The 20,752-nt window shown below is 41.7% G+C and overlaps 1 protein-coding gene across 1 annotated transcript in view; it reads left to right on the top strand.

Annotated features, from left to right (window-relative positions):
• The window catches only part of LOC120799040 (microtubule cross-linking factor 1), a 68,165-nt gene that overhangs the window by 32,394 nt on the left and 15,019 nt on the right, over positions 1-20,752 (top strand). The window contains exons 5-10 of the mRNA XM_040143878.1: positions 4,389-4,535; positions 8,247-8,348; positions 9,262-9,483; positions 11,288-11,458; positions 14,590-14,757; positions 17,281-17,553. Of these exons, the coding sequence (XP_039999812.1) occupies positions 4,389-4,535; positions 8,247-8,348; positions 9,262-9,483; positions 11,288-11,458; positions 14,590-14,757; positions 17,281-17,553 (1,083 nt within the window). The remainder of the gene's footprint in view (positions 1-4,388; positions 4,536-8,246; positions 8,349-9,261; positions 9,484-11,287; positions 11,459-14,589; positions 14,758-17,280; positions 17,554-20,752) is intronic.

Here is a 20,752-nt window from a genome sequence, read left to right as displayed (position 1 = left end):
GTAGTAGGACTCCACTGCAAGAAATGACGGACAAAATCCACAGTCCATCTTCTGGGCAAAAATGTGGTCTTAAAGGGGGAGTGCGCAGATTTTAGACATCAAAGTCAATTTTACGGGTCTTAAGGAGTACTGCTACATATGTGAAAAGAGTTGTATAAAGCCCTTTGTGGCTCCAGAGGGAGCAGATGTTTGAAAATGAAAAAAAAAAGATCTCAGGGTGTGGAGTTGGAGGGAAGTGAGAATTGAGTTACCAGATCTCTGTAAATAACTCCTCATCTCCACGTGAGGCAAAGTGTCGCTGGTCAAGGTGCGTTTTGGGTAATGTAGTCACCAGGTTTTGGCAAGGAAGAAGAATGTGTGGGGGGAAAAAAAAAAGTCGATATCTCTGGTTCTGTTGCATCGATTCCAATGCCTTTTTAAAAACATGTCCAAGTCTGACAATGTCATAGGAGTGCAATGTTAAATCGCTGGAGTACTCTTTTAAATTCAGCCAAAGCTAATATGAGGCTTCAGTCGGTCTTTTTTGCACATATTTCCATGTGTGTTTTTCCCTGTACTGTGTTCCCGGCCGAGCCATGGTGGAGGTAAAAGTCCCACCTGGATGAAGATATAAACTTGATTCGGCTAGCTCAGACCTCTGAAGCCTCATATTAACTTTGGCTAAACATAAGACTACATTTTGGAACAGAGTGAGAACTGTAGATTTTGTCTACCATCTCTTATGGTAGAGCTGCGCTACAGCAGGTGGGGAGTTTGACTGGGGCGGTGGACCTGGCAAATGGCAACACAAGTGCCTGAAGGCGAGCTCAGGGAAGACTGAAACCTTTCGTGGAGTGGAAGGGCAAAAGCGCACCTGATCTTGATTTTCAGTATCAACACAGACCATGAAAGCGGGGTATCCGGATCCTTCAAACTTTTTTGGTTTTACACATTAGGTGTCGGAAAAAATTACCACATGGAAAACTGGCTTGTGGTGGCCAGGCGTTCATAGCGACGTTGCTTTTCGATCCTTTGATGTCGCCTGTTTATATCATTGTGAAGCAGAATTCACCCAGTGCTGGACTGGTCACCCAGTGACAGTGACGCTTGTGAGAGGTTAGATTGACACGAAAAACTCCGAACCTATCCTTTAAAGCCTCAACAGGTAATTGAGTTGGAGAGATTCCATAGACCCTCCACCCCCTCCCCAGACCTTCAGTACCAGCACAGGGTGACATATCTGGCCCCCCTGCTCCGCCATGAGCCACCCAGCTCTACCACACTGGCACCACTGCCACCGCTACCCCTCCACCGAACCCACCGCCACCACCATCGCTTCCCGCTGCTGCCACATTCACATCTGCATCTCCATGCACATCCTCATAGCCAGCAGCCCCGCCTGCCTGCCTCCTTCCCCCTGCACTTACTGTCTGCAGCTGCCCTACTTCCAGTCAGCCAGGGCCAGGGGAGGATCCCTGGAAGGGTGCTTAGGAGGAGGGTGCTTGGTGTGAATGGAGTAAGTACTCAAGTTATGGCAGCTTCTTCCATTTGGCTCGATACGTAATTTTTCGCTCGATTCAGTAAATTGTTGCATGATCAAGTTCGGTAAACAATTTTCCCCGTACAGCTCAGCTACACCATGCTTTCATTTGTATGACTCATTATGACATATAAATGGTGTAGCTGTTATGTTTGGGAAAAACATATCATCACACACACACACACACACACACACACACACACACACACACAGACACATGTGGGTTTGGTTAATCCATGGTGTTGCCAAGGAAACGGGCCACTGAAATGTGTTCACTGACTAAAATAAAAATTGGTTCAACAAAAAAAGAGTCTAAACCAGAGTTGCATGGCGCTGTGTGAGTTGCCTGTGGAAGAACCTCGCTGGCTGGCATCCTGCTTTCTGTCCTTGTTTTATTGCAGCTTAGTGAAAGTCAACATGTCGACGCACTGTGAACTCTTCCGAAGCAGGTTCATTACCCCCGCGCTGCACGATCAGGCAGACGTGTTGGCTGTCTCATCTAAAGTGCCAGGCTATCGTATGGAATGAAACAAACAGCTCTTAAAACATTTCCCCCTACCAAGTGGGATCCACCCGATCTGCCTTGTAGAGATTATAGACGGAGGCTGCCTCCACACTCATTCTATCCAATGACTTGTTTCTGCTTTGCTCCTCTGCCCGTAGGACTCACTGGTTAGTCTGGGTGAAGCTGGGTGGTTTAGTCAAAGCTAGCCACTATACTAACAACTCACACCTGTTTAAAGGAATAAAGCCTTCGTCCATTGAGAATTGAGGACAGACAAGACTATTGTAGGGAACTTTGTTCAACTTCTTCAACAAGAAGTTGAACAAAGTTCCGTGTGATAGTTGTTGTGGAGAGTTAGAGTTTGAGATGTAGAAGGCCGCAGAGCAAAAACTGTGACTGCAGCAGCAAAGGGTAGGGAATACAGTAGGTGCAAATACACTAAATAAATACAATAAATACATTATAAAAAAGATAGTGTATGTGTGGAGAGGTTTTCTTGTAATTATGACTTCTGAATCTCTTCTAGCATCTTGTAATTATTGGATTTGTGTCTTGTAATTGCAAGATTTCTATCTGGAAATTATCTCATTAAAAATTGGATGTATTTTTTCAGGATTATGACTTCTATATCTATATATGTTTATCTTTTAATTAAAGAGATCTGTATCTCTTTATTACAAGACTTTTATTTGGAAACTATCCTTTAAAAATTTGCGGTAGCTTTTAGTTATGACTTCTCATCTTCTAACAATGTTTTTCTTGTAATAACGAGCTCTGTATCTTGTAATTACGTTATTCCTATCTTGCAATTATCTTCTAAAGACCTCACGTTTTCATCCTATTATGACTTCTGTATCTTGTAATTATGTCGAAACATCTTGTAGTTAAGAGAACCTGTCTCATCTCAATATGATTATCTTTTAATAACAAGATATGTATCTTCTAAATACGAGATTTTTGGTGTGTTTGGAAACGTTTTGCAGTTACGACTTCCAAACTTAGTACCATGTAATTATGATAAGCTATCTCATAGTTATGATATGTTTATCTTGTAATAAATCAAGTATCTTGTACCTCCGGTAAAATTCAAAGATACGGATTTTGTGATTATGAGCTTTGTAAGAGGTAACTATCAGATTAAAGTGTTAAATAAGAGATAGGATAGATTCTCTTTAATTTGAGATGTTTATCTTATAATAACAATTTATGTCATGTAATTACAGCATTTTATCTAGTAATTATCTTGTAAAGAGTTTGAAATATTTTCTCGTAACTATGACTTTCGTATCTCGTAATAATGACAAAAGACTTGTCATAATCACACGATATGGCTCTTGAAGAAACCAAAGAATTCTGCACGCTGTTGATAATGTTTTACTCACCTTAGTTATTTTGGTCTTCAGACGTCAGACCATCAGATCAAATGATATGTTACAACAGTTTCTCATAATTACAAGATTCAAAAGTCAAAATTACAGCAAAACTTACCAATTTTTTTTTTTCCTTTGCTGAAGGCTATACACTTTTGTAGATACTTCTTTGACATGATAGTATTAAGTTGCTGCTAACTAAGAAGAATCCTCACACCAAGAAATAAAGTGTGGGCACTGCTGCAAAGGCGAACAGCTAGCATGGTGCTACCTTAAAGCTCGACTGAAGCCTCAAATGCCTCCGGTGTATTGCAAATGCTGTAACGTCTGAATGGCTCAAGATTCAACTTTCTTTAGTGAACTGCTTCTACAACACACACGGCTGTGCACGGGCATGTGTTGGAAACCTTTAGCGTGCTAGCTCTCGCTCTGCAGTTTGCCGTGGTATCTCTCAGCTGTTGGTTTGGACTCATGTATCCCTCATTGCATGCGCTTCATAACAAGTGTTTTGCATTCTTTTCCCCCCCGATTCCCTCTCTTTGTTCCTCTTTGTGTTCCCGCCAGATGTTTCAGCCCATGATTTTGTTCATCCTCATTCTCGTTCTCTTCTCATCTCTCTCATACGCCGTCATCTTTAAGTTGGTCTTTCTCTTTGCGCTTTTCTTCGTACTCTAGTCCGTTCGCTCTTCTCCACACCGTGTAGTCTGTTAGTTAATTTTCCCCCCTCTGCTTATATTCTTTACCCATTTTCTGTTTTATTTTTGTTTGTTTTCCCCGCCCACTTTCTTTCCTCGTCCCCTCACCCTGTTTGTTGTCTTCTGTCTGTTTGTCCACAATCAACCTCACATATTTCCCCACCCAACACCACCACCGCTACTATCTGCACCCCTGTATCCTGCACCTGTCACCCATCGACCTAATCCCTCACAACCATCGTCCACACTCACCCCCTCAACCCCTTTCGTTCCCCTTCCCCACCCCACGTCACTCACAGTCCGGTCAGAGGGATGAGCTGGAGTGGCGTCTAGGACAGGAGCGAGGCGTGGAGCCCCAGAGCCAGAGCCAGGGTGGGGGCCAGGCCCAGAGCAGGGGAGCCACGGGACTCACTAGGTACCACAGGCCCCTGGCTTTAAGAGCAGAGGTCAGTGCCTCCTCCCTCCTCCATCCCCCCTTCCACCTGTGGGACTGAGTTAACACTGGCTCCTCTGTGAGCCCCATACATGGGCCTTCTGTGTAGAGTCTAAAGCATTAATCTGGACTATTTTTTGACCCGGACACTGTTTTCTTAAAATACCTCCCTCAAACCAAAATCTTACCACGTTCTTAAATGTAGAGCAACAAAACTTTTGCTTCCCAGGGTGAGCAGCTGTCAAATGCAGCTCCACAGGGTGAATGGACACTCCAAAAAACAACCCCAAAATTAACGGAAGCATGTAATTTTCAACATACGGATGCATGCACAGCATTTACGCATACTGATAAACTGGTATGTGCCAACCTCACGTTTCAACTTCCAATATTGATTCCAGTCCTTTTTATCTGAAGCAACATGAGGCCAGAGATTGCTTTGGTGCTAAAATCGGTTGCCCACCTTGAGGGACTGAATGTAGCCGATAGCAGCAGAAAGACTGAATTTTATAATGATAAAGAAGCTGTATGTAATGCGGACACTGGCACATCCCTACTACTAAAAGAATGTGAAGTTGTCTGGTCATAGACAAACCTAAAAGTAACAAGATTTAGTCCCAGCACAGAAGCAGTGTTCTGGGGTTTATTTTTGGAGTGTTTGTTTGTCTGTTGGCAAACAACAAAGCGATTAATGTTGCTCAACAGCGAAGCATTTGATAACATTTACATGTACAGGTCAAATGCGAGGAGTTTGACTTTACAGATTGTTTACTGGAGACAAAGGAAAAAAATGAAAAAGGATGAAAGAGAAAAAACTGACAGTCTCAAATCTACCTACTGTACATGTATATAGATGTGTTTTTCAAAATAAATTCTGAAAATGATGATAGCACATCTCAAGCAAAACTCCATAAGGTGTTTTCGAGTATTTTTGCAGCATAAATTAGTCTCATTTTGTAAGTATGGGGGATTTAATTTTTCATACCCTTTCATATCGGGTCTGTTATAATCAGAAGGCTCAGTCCAGCATGTCTAGTGACACTCCAGCCACAGTCACTTTTTGATGCTGAACACGATTTCACTTCATTCACTCACTCTACCTTCACACTAAAATACCACTTCCACAGCCACTGATGTTTTATTTTCAACTTTAATTTAGCATTTTTGTCGTGCTTTTGTAATTTGTACCATATGCCCCTGGACACTTTGTGATTGATTTACTTCTTCTTGGAAGAAGAAAGTAGATTGCATAGAGCTTGGGAGTTAAAAGAGATAACCTGTATTGTACCAATTTGGAAATTTTAGCTCATTTATCACGTCAAATTTGTCGATCGTATGTTGTGTTTCTAAAAAACTGATATGCTGTTGGTCAGTTTGTGGCGTCTCTGTAACAGTGAGACAGTAGCCATGCACGGCCACCGTATATTGACATGACTTCTGAGGCTTATTTATGCACTTCAGGGCTGCAACTAATGCTTGTAAGCTGCCAATTTTTTTTTCAATGAATAGATGACTTGTTTTATCTATAAAAGCCATAAAATAAATTTTAAAAAAAAAATGCCCGTTATGATTTCCAACAGAGCAAGGGGATCTTCAGATGTCTTGTTTTGTCTGACCAACACCCCAGAACTCGAGATATCCAGTTTAATATCAGGTGTGACAGAGAAAAGCATCGAGAAAGCTAGAAGCTGCAGATATTTGACATTTTCCTGTAATAATAATTCGCTTGTCAAAATAGTTGCAGATTAATCAGCTAATCGTTGCAGCTCTAATGCACTCAGTGTATCACGGCTGTGTCTGCGCACAGTGCACTCCGTGGTGGTGCCCTCTGGCACCGGTTCATCACTACCGGCCGTACTGTCATGTTGACTCAGCGAATTACGCGCATGTAAAAGTGCGGCTTACGCACCGGGTGTCACAGTGCACGTGAAGCTCCCGCGCACACCGAGGGAAGTCAGAGACAGCGCAACCACAGAGGGGAGTGGTAACGTTGCTGCAGCACACATCGGTGACTCGGCTGTTTAATAAACCGGCCGTGTAATCGCAGCCTCATGTTTTGTCTTCGTAGAGAAAAATTGCCCGCTGTTACGTAACGCAGAGCGCCGGCAGCTGTGATGTGACACATGACTGTTACAGTCACAGTCATGGCACATGCGTGCGGATTTCTTTTTGTCCCCGTGCTTTCTGCCGCAGCGTAAATCTGTGAGGTGAAATGAATGAATGGGAAAAGCGGCTTGGATATGGCAGGATTAGTGCTGCACCGTGGGCCTGTGTGATTTGCATTTGACATTGGGCTGACAGGGAGGCGATCCAGGGTCAGTACACACGGAACAGCTCGACTTGCAGTTGGAGGGCACGGTAAAGGCCCGGCCCATGGTAGAGAAAAGGGATCCCATTATAAACTGCTGTAAGTCCCAAATTGGGAGTCCGCTCTTTGGGTTTTTTTTTTAGAAAGAAAGACACTCCAGGGATGTCTTGTAAACAAGTTGACAACTGGAGGAGTATTATTACATTCAAAACCATACACATGTGCATCTCATTTCCCTTTGAGCATTTTTTTCACCCTTAGTAAAAAAAAAAAAAAAAAAAAAAAATCAAATGTCCTATTTCAATTGTTGTTTTTGGTATATAAGATTTTATGTTAGTTAATTGCATTTTTTGCGATAACACCCGATACAAGACAACTAACAGCGTATTCGTAATGTTTAGTGAATTTTATTTTCATGGTATAAACCGTTTTTTAGGTGAGGGCAAGTTTTAAAGCTGAGGTAAATGCTTCATATGTCTTGTCAGATTAATGGAGTTCCAGTAGAGTACACTCACTTTCTTAATATATAGCGTCTAGGGGACGACAGTTTCACTGTGCTCTTCACGGGGCTCTAGTCAATATTCTAATAAACCAAATGTACCTCTTTGGTATTTAGTCGGTGTCTTATTTGAAATAGATCTTTCTAGAAACATGCTTATTTGCTCTTTTGTTGAGAGCTAGATGTGAAGATCCGTACTACTCTCTGTGTGTATGCTAAATATGAGGCCGGACCCAGGAGACAGTTAAGCTTAGCTTAACATGAGGACTGGAAACAGGGGAAAAACCAGCTAGCCCAGCTCCGTCCTAAGCTAGCAGAATCCACCTGTCCACCAGCACCTCTAAAGCTCACTAAATTCTAGTCCGTGCAAAAATCTCATGTAAAATTGACAATTATCAAAGTGTTATTTGGTCAGTGTTAGACGTCCTGGTGGCCCGACCTTTGGATAGAGCCAGGGTAGCTCTATCCCTGGTTTCTAGTCTTCATGTTAAGCTAAGCTAACACGCTGCTGGCAGCATCTACATATTTACTATACAGACGTGAGAGAGTCATCTAACTCCCTGTGAGACTGTAACTAAGCGTATTTCCCGATATGTCAGACTGTTCCGTTAAGAGTTGGATGTTGCTAGATGAGGAAATACTTAGTCCAGCCTGAAATGTGCAGCATTAAATTATAATCATTTCCTGAGATGATGCAGAAGAGGTTATAATGGATTCGGTATAATAGATCTCATTTGAGGTTATTCAGTCCTTCTCTGTGAATTCTTTTTTTTTTTTTTTTTTTGCTGCAGAAAATGAAGAGAACAAATATAATCAAGTGTAATCATCTCACACTCAAATCCTTGGTCGTGTTTTAGTGAGGTAACTTATCCAAAGCATTGGTCAAGTAACTGTGTACTGTGCTGTTGTGGGTCCAGCTCCGGGACACGCCGGCCTCTGACATCCAGTTTCGTCTGGATCACGAACGAAGGCTGAGGGCAGCGACAGAGGAACGGGAGGCTGTCGTCTCTCTGCCTCAGGTACAAGTAACGCGGCCATTCACGCCACGTTTGAGTTTCTTTAGACTATGGACATGAACACAAGCCCACCGGTATCACACTTCACTGGTTCTGCTGTCTTTGCTTAACTTCGACAATGATTTTAATTAAATCCTCCACTTGGGAGGGAAGACAGCTCTGGATTTCAGTTTTAATATTCATACCTGTAATTCGTTTTAGACCGAAATTTAAATTACACTGTCTTCAATCTGACACGTGCAATTTCAAGAAAACCCCTTTTTTTGTTCTCGCAGCGAGTCGACCTGACATCGTTCACGTAAACATAAGACTTTAAAGTATGATCAACATGACATCTACTACTAAAGTAAACCCCCAAAAGCAACAGCATGTGCAAGTACAGCTCTTTTTGTCATGTTAAGCAAACAAAGAGTACAGTGTAATTCAGGGCTGACACAAGAATGCCAAAAATTCTCTGATTCCTCCTTCTCGAATGAAAATATTTTCCTAGATTTCTTAGCCTTCTGATATTAAACTAAAAATGTTTGGGCTTTGAGCTGTTGATTGGCCAAATCGAGCAAATCGACATTTAATGGACCAAACAATTAAGCGATAATGAAGATAAGCGGATACAATACAATTGACATCATACATTTTTGCTAAGAACTTTCAATAACAGTTACATTTTTATAATAGAATATAATCATTTTTAAGTAATGATGATTAAGGGGTAAGCTAATCCAAAACCAATAACCCTACACAAACTGATGAGAGACAGCACATCCATAATAAAGGAAATGACAGGATACATGGTTAACATTACTGTGACTTACATGACAAAAGCACCATTAAAAAGTATTAGTATATGACAGTTTTTAATCAAAACTTTTGTCAAGTATGTTTCTCGGTTTTTTTCCCCTAACCCGTTTCACAACAGGAAGATGACCTTTTGCGTCTAGAGGCCCAGCGTGGCGGTCTGGAGCTGCAGGGACTTCAGAGTCACGAGGTGCCCTGGGCCCAGGAGAGGGCCGCGCTGCAACAAGAGCTTCGCCTGTTCAGACGCAACACCATCATCTTCTACGTGAAGCTCAGGTGGATCCTCATGCACTGGAGGCTCAGCCGCAAGGACGACTCCGGAGAGGAGACGGTGCACCCGGAGGTGAGCCCGAGGTTTGATAGGCTGGGTTGGACGCACATTTAGGCGTTTCCTAGTTACATGATTGTGCACAGCGTTTCCCTGCATCTCTCCACTAACCTCCCCCTCGTGCACATACTGCAGGTTTTTGAGGTATTACTGTATTTTTTTTTTTTAATTGGATCAGCTGTGACACCACCCAGCTCCTGACTGTCCTAGTCACGACTTATGAGCTCAGAGCCGGGGTAGTTCAACAAGTCACACGAGGACAGCAGCTATCCATCCTGGTGTTCGAGTTAACCCCGTGGTGGAAAATAGAACCTCCCGGCTGAGTCTCCCAAAACAATCTGAAGATTAGGGTGGTGACGGGGAGATTGTGGGGTCGTACAAGAGCACTTCTGATCGACAACATGAAAAGACCACAGATGTCTTTGAGGAGCAGCAGCCACCAGCTGATTATTTCATTGAGCCAAAGTTCTCGCAACCCAGAAAGCTATGGCAAGGTGCATAAGATCAATACAAAGAGACTCAGACCGAAACATGTTGGGCCAGACATGATGATGTGAGAATTTGTGAAGGAGAGGAACTCTAATATTGTGGGGGAAGCTGAAGAAAACGGAGAAAGTTAGAGAGGGAAAAAATAAGAGAAATTCTCTAACAGAGGAATAGATGAAAAAACCCGAGAGAGAAAACCTTTTTTGAAGTTTCATTTGCAAGTTGTTGCAGCAGATTCTGGGCAGCTGCTCCTGTTCCGTGCTAATTGGAATATTTTTCTATATTCATACATATTTATTTTGATCAGTCGACAATCAGACATTGGCAAAATTTGTAGTGGGAGAATTTCATACCAAGTTATCTTTAAAGGATCTACCTTGTCCGGAATCTGAACACAGAACGACGTTAGACTCTAACTCTAGCTGTGTTTCATGTTGTGTCATCCATTAAGATACACAGATATTCTTTGTCTCAGATGTGTCTCTGTCTCTCATAATAATTCTCAGGTCTCCCCAGTATTCGATTTAGATACGTTGAATGGTAAATCAATTTCCAGGGTTTAACTCCTCTGTTCCTTTGGCTCTTTTGTTGAAGAATTGTACTTTGGCCTGTAGATACTGCGTCAAATGTCAGAATAATCCTCAGTACATGGGTGACATACACTCAGTTACCAGCTTATTAGGTACACGGTACTAATGCAGTCTAATACAACAGTCCTGTATTAAATCCGATCCCCATGAAAGTTATACTGTTCAGGTTTTTTTAAAACTGTTTTACAGAGGTGTTGATTTGGAGGTTGCAGTTTGTGGTGCTGTCGAATTGAACTGACTGTTTCTATTAATTTGTCCACCCTACACTGTCAAACCCAGTTCCTTCTGTTAATTCGAAACAGACTCCTTTTATGATCGTCATAATACTCGATACTGACTTTAACACTGAATCTCAGTTTATTCATGCAGCATCTTGTTAAGAAACCTAATGTGTGCCTGCAGATGGTGCAGCAGTGAGGAGTCCACGCGTACCTTGCTGGATGTCTACCACACGTCCTTGACTTGACATTGAATCCTAACAAAGCATTTAATCACTGTGTGAATGAAATGATGCCTATCAGATTTATATATATATATCCAGTATTTAGTATATATAGGTATTAGCTCTGTGATGGGCTGGTAAAAGGCTGGAGACTCATCCAGGGTGTTTTCTCTGCCTCTCACCCATTGCATGCTGGGACGGGCTCAGTGACTTTGAGCCTGACTGTATCATTGTTGGTACAGAAAAAAAAGGAGTGCATGATTTAAACCACGGCTTTTCATGGCTGTATCATCTGTTCCAGTTTGAGAAGTTGGAGGGCATCCCAGAGTTGGGAGAGATAATGGATCAGGCGGAGGGGGACCCAGATCGCGACGACAGACTGTGTTTGGCACAAACTCCAGGGGACGTCCTGGACCCCAGGCCAATCATCCCTCTGCCGTCACCTGATCAACACCTGCAGCATCAAAGACAGGTACCCAGTTATTTACACCATCTTCACCGGTCTTTAGACGACAGAGAATTTAACTGAACTCCAGCTTCAGTGCCTGCTCTCGGTTGGAGAATGGTGAAATAGATTTTTGTCCATAAAACTCAACACAGTAAAGTTTTTCATTAGTCAGTCTTGTTGCGTTCCTTCAGGCAGATAAACTCACCAACCTGCACACAGCTTTCCAGCTCAGTAATTGTAAGTGGTCTGAGTTTTGTTTCATTTCACTGTCCTTCAGGAACAAAATATTCAGTGTTTTATATTGCTGTGTTTTAAAGGGGGAAGGGATGCAAACTCTTCGAAGGTTTTTCACCTTTGCTACATGTTTTTATTGAGCAGACAAATATTTTCTAGGTTGCAGGTCTTGAGATGAATTATTCCCTAAATTAAATATTGGGTAGAGCTGCGGCAAAATGCAGGGGTGCAGTGGATTTAACGGTTACGTTACAGTTAAAGGGTGTTCCATCACGACGTGATCAGACACACAACGCAACCAAATTTAAATAATTTACAACAGTGTGGCCAGTTTGGGGCCGTCAGACATTGGGGCCCCTAAAATACATCTTAGATCAGTGTCTGCATTAATCCCCACCAGAATACTCGGGCATTTACGCTTCCTTCCTTGATACTTGGCTGAACCAGATTTTTTCTGAATTGGAAAACTACAACTCCAGTGAAATGTCTACTTTTGGCTGGAGAATGTGAACTTTTTTTATTATTATTTCAGTCATGGGGGACGGAGTCTCAGTCATTTATTTAACATGAAAATCTTCAAATTCAAGAAAACATGCGACTCAGTCAAAAATTTCATATCATTTTCCAATTTTTTCCCCGACAGCAATTTTGTGGTAGCTTACATCGTTCAAGGTTTTTTTCATCATTAAGCTTTATTGTCATTTTAAAATTCAGGATTGCATAATTTAATGCAGTTGTAGCCCCTCCATAAAAGAAACGTGTATTAAAATAGAGTTTTAAAAATAAGTTAAATACAATAGAAACACTAAAGTAATGGAAGCTAGGTAGATTACTCTACTACTGTAAAGTTGTAGTGCAAAGAAAATAAGTAGTAGTTACTTACGTGTATATTTCGTCTAGTGAATTAACGTCAAAGTCGGATTGGACATCTACAGTAGCTCCATTTTTAATCATGTGTCTCATTCATTTTCATTGTGCACAAATGAATGTTTGGCAGGCGTTCATCAGAGCTGTTTGGCATGGTATGCAGATGACAATTTTGACCCAAATAACTATTTAGACCAGAGGCAGCAATTACTTTGAGCACACCCAGTTACATGGTTATTGTTCAAACCAACAGAAAAAAAACAAAAAAAAAAACGACTCTTAGCTACATTGGAACGAGACAAAAGGAGCTGTGTTTCTACTCAGACACAGCGTGTGTTGAGATCTGCTCTCGGTACCTCTGTCGAGCACTTTGCTTTCAGTTAAAGTAAAGAAAGTATGTAAGCAGGATTTATCAAGCAGCCCTAAGTGCTCTACTTTGTCTTATATTTAGATTTTTCCACAACATCATAAAAAAGGGTTTGTACAGCGATCTGATATCGTTGCTCTACCCTCTTTGCAGTTATCCAATTTTAACAAGCATGCCCAGTAGACTATATTAAGCCTTATGCGCGAGGGCAGAAATGCAGACTTGCTTTAGTAAGCATTTGCACACATGGCTACTACAGCAGAGCAGAGCAAGCACAGATAATAATTCCTGCCGCCAGAGTGAGATAATAGCATGTTAAGTCGTAAATAGTTTACTGAAAGTTTTCATTGAAGACTTGGTAAGAATTTAGCGACAAAGTGGTGAGGGGAAAATCCCGATTCATTCATCCTGGCACTGCCAAAGTGTTGAAGTATATATAAATACTGTAAATATGGTAGATGAGTTGTTCTTCCACAGTGGTTATGAACTTTCATCACATTTGGTGTAGAGAACTCATTAGAATAAATGTAAAACTAGTAATATTCCAACGGTTTAATGAGGACTACATAGTTCTATCTATATTTCAAGAGAAGCACTTTCAATAGTTTGAATTTAGCAGTGAAGTCATGGAGCAGTGACCCAGTAGCTCAGCACTTTCACTTCACTGCAGAAAAAGGCCCCTAAGTTTGAACCAGACCTACCCAAGCTAACACATGGGTGGGCTTCCTCTGGTTCCTCTGGTTCCCTCCCACGTCAAAATGTGCATGCATGTGAGTTATTCGGAATACACCTGCAAGAGTGCCTTCATATTTCACTGATACTACTTTACCTCTTTGTGCACCAGTGTTGGACATTTTCAAATTCCTGCAAAAAGGCTGTGCACAGCCACATCAATCGGATAGCTTCTATAGTAGTTATTTCTGCCACCATAAAAAAACAAACAAAAAAACAACAAGGTTGTAAGTTCCGCGTCCTTCCTGGGAATTCTGGACTGACGTGTTATGGCCTTTTAACACCTGAGCTCATATTGTTTTCTCAGCTGAGGTGGTGATAACTCGAGGCGATGTTTTACTCACAGCCTCCTTTGTGTTTCACTGCTTTCTGCCAAGACCTGAAGACTCTCCACGGCAGGGCCACCAGAGGCAAACAACCCTCCACACACACCTCTCTGATCAGACACTTCTGGGAAAACATGCTGTTGATTTTTTTCTCTGACGCTCTGGATATCACTGCTCATACAGCCTCCAGCCTTATGAACACCTTAGGTGTATTTGCTTTCTCAAAACCCGTGCATCATAATTGAACCAGAATAAAATCAGAATTGTAGTTGTCCAGCAGGTTTCTGTTGCGTGGTTTTTGTGTTTGCAACCTTCCGTGTGTGCATCTCTTCCTCAGTGCCAGGAGTTGAGAGGGGATAGATGGGAAAGGACAAGCAGAGCAGGAGACAGATGGGAAACAGGATGTTAGAGTCAAATTGATTTATAAAGCACTTATAGAGTAGGTTCATCCTAAAGTGCTCTGAAGTGAAACAAAGGACACATAGAGATAAAAACTAAAGACAAGCTAATCACTCATTTAAAGATAAGGAAAGAACTTGCAGAACTTGCTGTGTGCCTTAGTGTGTTGATTAGCCTTTCCCACACGTGTGGCTTTGCTGTTTTGTTTTGTCTGAATCCTCTCTGTGCAGTTTGGGGAGAACCGTCGGGTGCTGCAGGCCCTGCGGACGCTGCTGGAGGAGTTTCGGGAGGAGCTGCAGGAGGAGGAGGCGCGGCGAGGGCAACTGCAGCAGTCCTACGCCAATGACAAAGCCGCCTGGGAGGTTAAGTGGGCAGAGATGAAGTGCCAGGTTGCCCAGGTACAGATGGCGTCTCAGTGCCCACTTTTTAAAGGGACAGGACACAATCTGGTTTAGAAAAGTACTTGAGCATTCAGGAAGGAGCAAGACGACGGTAAACACATTGTCTCTTCCAGGGATGAAATCCCACTCGGGGCACATTAATAACAAGTAATTTTAGCTCCCTCCTTGCGCCAGTCAATGTCATTTTGAAAATTTAATAATAAGATGAATAATAGCTTGAAAGTTGTGCCTCATGTGTCAAACAAATGGACAGAATTAAACTTATAATCGCCCCTGAACCATTAAGTTGAAAGAAGGACAGCATCCAAGAAAAATACCAAGGAGTCGTTTTCTTGGCGCTGTATAATGGGTATATTCTGTCATTGTGCAAACTAATTAATTCAGCATTGTGCCTAATTTTTCAATGTTCATCTAAGCATTTCTTATTGTACTGAAGACAGCAGTTAAGGCGCTGTCTTATATTCCTAACGGGAGTGTAAATACTTCAGATTAGGAACAAACTGTGCAATTCGGCTGATATGAGCGCATGAAAGCTGATACCAGTCATTTTGTACAGAGGCTGCTGCAGCTCTTTTTGTCAAGATCAAAATTATTTAAATTTGCAAATACAGTAAAAGCCTCCAAGATTACAACTGTTCACCATTTCTCCCAAATTGGGACAATAAAACTCCACACAGACATCCCACACACCAAAAACAGCACACCACTAAAAAACACAAGGGGGCTGAGCTGACGACACGCAGCCCGGAAAGGCCAATTTTTTTTATGTAACAGATCCAAGGGTTTAAAGGCTTGTCAGATGCCAAGACACTGCAAAGCGCGATTTTACAACTCTGGAAAGTTATCACAGTTATAATGCCCAGTATCCCAAAATCCCAATTGTACATAGCACCTGCCATTCATGTCACAGCAGACAAAAGGATCAGTACTAAGTTTGCAGTGAGAGGAATTGAATTTGTAGGATGTGTGCATTAGCGTGGCACCGAGGGATATTGACACCGGGCGTGTCTTTTGGGGTACAGATGAACAATCAACTTGAGGGTTTTCGAATACGTTGTTTCTCGACCGCGTTGTCCGTGTCGGTAGGTGACATCGAAACCCGCAGTGTCTCATCTCAGCCTTATCTGATGAGAAGGAAGCTGCAGCTTTGGGAACCAATAAAGAGGTCTGAGTAGTTGGAGGAAGATTATCTGTTTAACACTCGGGCTTTTAATCTGTCGAGCGTTTACATGGTTGTTATCCGTCCGCAGAGCATAGATTGCTCAGGGCCTCAATGACAACTAATTTACTTTACGTTTCTTCTGATAATTCCATGCTGAGATCTTTTCTTGCTCCACTGTGCTTTGGTCTGATTAAGACTTCAGAAACATACCCCAAATTTGCTGTTTTTTATCCATGATTACTACACAGCCCGGTAGAGCAGAGCAGAATTGGGAATTTCCCTCACCTGTGTATTTATATGTGGGTATAAGTATTCTTTTAATCACTATTACCAGATAATAACATCGTTGCTCAGGCTGCCTCATGTTTCATGCTCTGGCTTGGTCACTTCTAAATAACTGTCTATATTTAATAATGTCTTGGCGTGTGTAATCAGACAGTTTTAAAACCCAATATAGAATAAGACAAGACAAACATTGGTGAATGGGAGCTGTGTAAGCTGATGTTTGAAGCAGCCTCGACTTGCTCCTCACACAGCTCCTATTCTGCAGACTCTGGTCTGTTACATGTTATGTTATGGGATGAAAGCCCGTCTGAAGCTTGCAAAACTCAGTACTGCCTTGAAAAGAGAAGCTTCCAGAGTGGCTTCCCTCTTCTCACTCTTCAGCTTTGAAGATTTCTGGAGTACATCTGAACCCTCGGCCGGCGTTCGGTTTGAAGTGTAAACCACAACAAAACGCTGCTCTGGATTAAATTTCTTCTATAAATGTGTTTGGTTGTTTGTTTGTTCATCCAATACTCATGAAATCACAGACACAGCTTCATTAATTTTGAAAAAAAACCATCTCACTTTCAGCATTTTTAAATCTACGCTGATCAGTCCTACTCATTGTCAGCTCATACATTCATACATTTTGATAATTTATAGTGTGAGGAGTTTGCATGTAACAACCTATGGCCTTTATCACACACCTTTTTCATTCATTCCAGCAGTCATTTTCGATATTTATTTATCATTCGTGGGTGTGTGAGCACTTGGTTGCACTGTAATGTTCTTTTTTTGTTTAATTGATCTCCAAGAACAAATGAATATTATAAATTCAAAAAATATAAGATCAGAAGGGAGAAACATTGGTCATATGTCACGTACAGTATACATACACTACTGTTTGGATTGTGGCAAAACTAGTATTTCCAATGAAAATTGTTTTGTAATTTGGGTGAACTGACCCTTTAAGTGGACCCTTTTTCACCCACACTGGTCCAGATTGTACGTTCATTATCTCTTTGTAATATACTGTACAGGTTGGTATTGACTATTGTCAACTCAACATCCCCGTGTCTTTGCTCTTTGACCAGTTGGAGGAGGAGGCACGAGGCAAGGTGCGAGGTGAAGCACAGGGAGTTGAAGGGGAACCAGCCGGAGACCCCGAGTGGGCCTTGAAGCAGGAGCGTGAGGAACACCAGCGGCTGCTGGCCGAAAGCCACAGCACCTCCTTGGACCTCCGCTGGAAGCTGCAGCACGGAGAGAAGAGGTGGAGCCGCGAGAGGGCAGAGCTCTTGGAGCGCTTCGACCAGGAGCGACAGGAGTGGGACGGCAGCATGAGAGAGCTCCACCGCAAGATGGAGAGGGTAAGGGAATGATAATGAGAAAGAGAGGGAATGATTTAAAAAAAAAAAAAAGGCTGCATTTAGTAGCTTTAGTAGTTTCACTAAAACTTCCACAGTTGTCATGGAATTGCAGATGTTCAGATTTCCATTTTTTTGAGTACTTTAAGGACATCTCATTTCATGTCGGTTTAGAAGGTTCAAATTTCATACTTGCCACCTTGGAAACAAAAACTGATAAAACAATCTCAACACAAGGGCCATTTAGTAGCTGTTCTGGAGCTCTCTATCGTATCACACATCCATTTCCAAGATCAAGAACAAACTTTAAGTCTCAACTTTTGAGCCAATATGGGTGAGAAGTCCTGAAAGTGCTGAGACAGATGGAAATTTGAGCATTGAGTTCCATCACAACTAATCAACTCCATTTATGTAGGAGGATTGCATCGTGTAGTACGACTAAAAGCTACTAAATGGACTTTGCAATGAGACTGTTTCGTGACCTGCTGTTTCCAAGGTCAAGAATGAACTTTCACTCACAAAAGCTGTTGATAATCGAGCAAAAACACCAAACATTGTCTTGTTTCAGCTTCTCAAATGTGAGGTTTTGTTTAGAGCTGCAACTAATAATTATTTTCATTACCAATAATCTGTCAGTTATATGTTTTGCATTAATTGGTTCATTGTTTAGTCTATAAAATGTAATTCCATCACAATTTCCCAGAGCCCAAGGTGACATCTGATTAACCATCAGAAACCCAGAGATTTTCATTTTACAATCACATGCAGCAGAAGAGCAGCAAATCTGGTGTTTGGCTTTTTTGCTTGATAAGACCTAAAATTATTAATATTGATTATTAATTGAATATTAAATCAATTTTCCGAAAACTGACATTGATTTATCATCTCAGCACTAGATTTGCTGCTTTGTATTCAATCATTCATCATTAATGATTGTGATTTGATATTCTTTTCTCTTTTCTTACTTTTTGAATCATTGATGACACCAAACACATAATTTATAGACATCTCCTTAAGCTCTCTGACTTTTTGACGTTTTTTTTCTTCAATTTTCTTTTTTAATTTTATTTTATTGTGATTCTTAAGGCATTTTATGCCTTTAAAGAGCTGACAGTAGATAAACCTTACTTTAACCAGGTAAGTCCCATTGCAGTTGAAAACCTCCTTTGCAACAGAGACCAGGCCAAGATGGCAAAATAGAACTTTAATTTAATCAGGTAATTTCACTGACATCAAGATCTCTTTTTCAAGAGAGACCCGACTACAGCAGAGAGAATAAAGGTGGAGAGAAAAGAGAGCGAGAGATGGAGAATTATGGGGAACTATTTTCAACTATTTTCCCATTTTTATTACAAGCGATGAATCATTAAACCGAAAAGATAATGAACAAAATAATGGGTAATAAAAGCAATCTTTAGTTGCATCCCTAGAACCACTTTTAACTGATAGCTTTCTTCACAAACTTTCCAGATCAAACTAAAAAAACTTAAAGATCTGCAGCCTCTGCTTGATAAGCTATGTACAGTACGTGTGTGTGTGTGTGTGTGTGTGTGTGTGTGTGTGTGTGTGTGTGTGCGTGTTTTTGAATAGATGTGTGAGAGAAATGGTTACAAAGCACCCAAGGCGATTATCCTCTCAGTTGTTTGGCACTTCAGAATTGTCAAGGCAAGATATAGTAAATACTGAGGATTACTTAATAATTAATGTCCTTTGTGAGATTTAATTAGATGAATTTAAGCGTCTCACCTCATTTGTGTCTTATGTTCAGGGCAGGAAGTGGGAACATGCACGGGTTAGTATTTAATGAGTGTGAGAGTATTAACATATAAAGCAGGGAGAGGAACTCTCTGAATACAGCTTGCGTTTACCAGCTCAGAACAAAAACTGCTGATGCACCGGAGACACAGAGCAGGAAGCCGAAATGCATTATTCAGCAATGTTGCAGCCAACTACAAAGCACAGGTCACAAACTGAGCTGCTCAGACAGGCAGGGTGAAAGTGAAGAGTAATGTGGCTGTACCCGTTTAACTCCGAACCTGGAGCAAGGCGCTTAACCCCGAATGTTGCAGGTGCGTTGCAGAGTGTCGAGGAAAACACTCCAAGAAGCAGGGTGGGGAGAGTGTGGGGAGCAGGGAAGGCAGCGGTCTTGGGAAGCTGGAGAAAGAGTAGATGAGCATGCAGGCAGTTGGGCTTTTGAGGGCTGGTAATATATATATTGATCGAGACTCATCATTCACAGGAGTTTACACTATTTTTTGCTAACCCTCTACTTAGTATTTTTCAATTTTTGCTCAGTGGTTCCAACTTGTGATTTTGACGGCTGTAGAAGCACCATTGGACTACATTCTTTCCCTTCAGACCCTCATATGACTCGGCACTCGGTACATTTGCAAGCGGCGTTTTTCACAAGAGTGCTATTCTAACTGCATGCTCGGCTCTGAGAGCTCCGGCTTTTGCCATTGCTGGAGCCAATGACTCAAACTGATAGGGCTTGGGACCTCCATAGTACTCCACACGCAATGTCCCCTTCAGGGGATTCTGGAGTGGCAAACACCTCCACTTCCAAAGAGCCCTCTAAAAAAGGTGCCTGGCGGTCACTGAGCAACTCCTGCCACACACATGCCCCCCCTCCCCCCCAATTTAACATTTGGTAATTAGCACTAAACACAACGTAAAGCTGAGGAAGATTGGATAGTCATTACTTTATAAACTTAAGTGTAAGACAAACTGACATTTTTTTACTTGATGGTGGCGCCAGATGAAAAGTTACTACAATTCAATCTGAGGGGGACATGGGTGTCTGTACCAAATTTCATAGCAATCCATCCAATAGTTGTTGAGGTATTTCAGGCGAGACCAAAGTGGTGGACCATCCAACACTGCCATCTATAGAGATACGCCGCTATTGGGACTAAAAAAGATTAATAAATGAGAGCACCACATTCATTTTCAGAATTCTGATTATACCTCCAACATAGGCAATCAGTAAAATAAGCACAGAATATCTGGAAAAATTATTTAAATTTCAAGAAAGAGACATTTTTCCACAATTTTAAACCTCTTTCCTCAGGTGTCAGGCAGAAGGAACGGTTTATATAAAAGATCTTTTACGTTAAAGTATGTTAAAGTCTGGCTATCCCAGTCTATGTTGATTTCATCCACTGGTAGACAACCTTCAATTCTCTGACTGATCACTTCATGT

Source organism: Xiphias gladius, chromosome 14 (genome assembly GCF_016859285.1).
Source record: "Xiphias gladius isolate SHS-SW01 ecotype Sanya breed wild chromosome 14, ASM1685928v1, whole genome shotgun sequence".
Lineage (NCBI taxonomy): Eukaryota > Metazoa > Chordata > Actinopteri > Istiophoriformes > Xiphiidae > Xiphias > Xiphias gladius.
The sequence above is the reverse complement of the archived record's forward strand: the minus strand, read 5'-3'. Positions and strand labels throughout refer to the sequence as shown.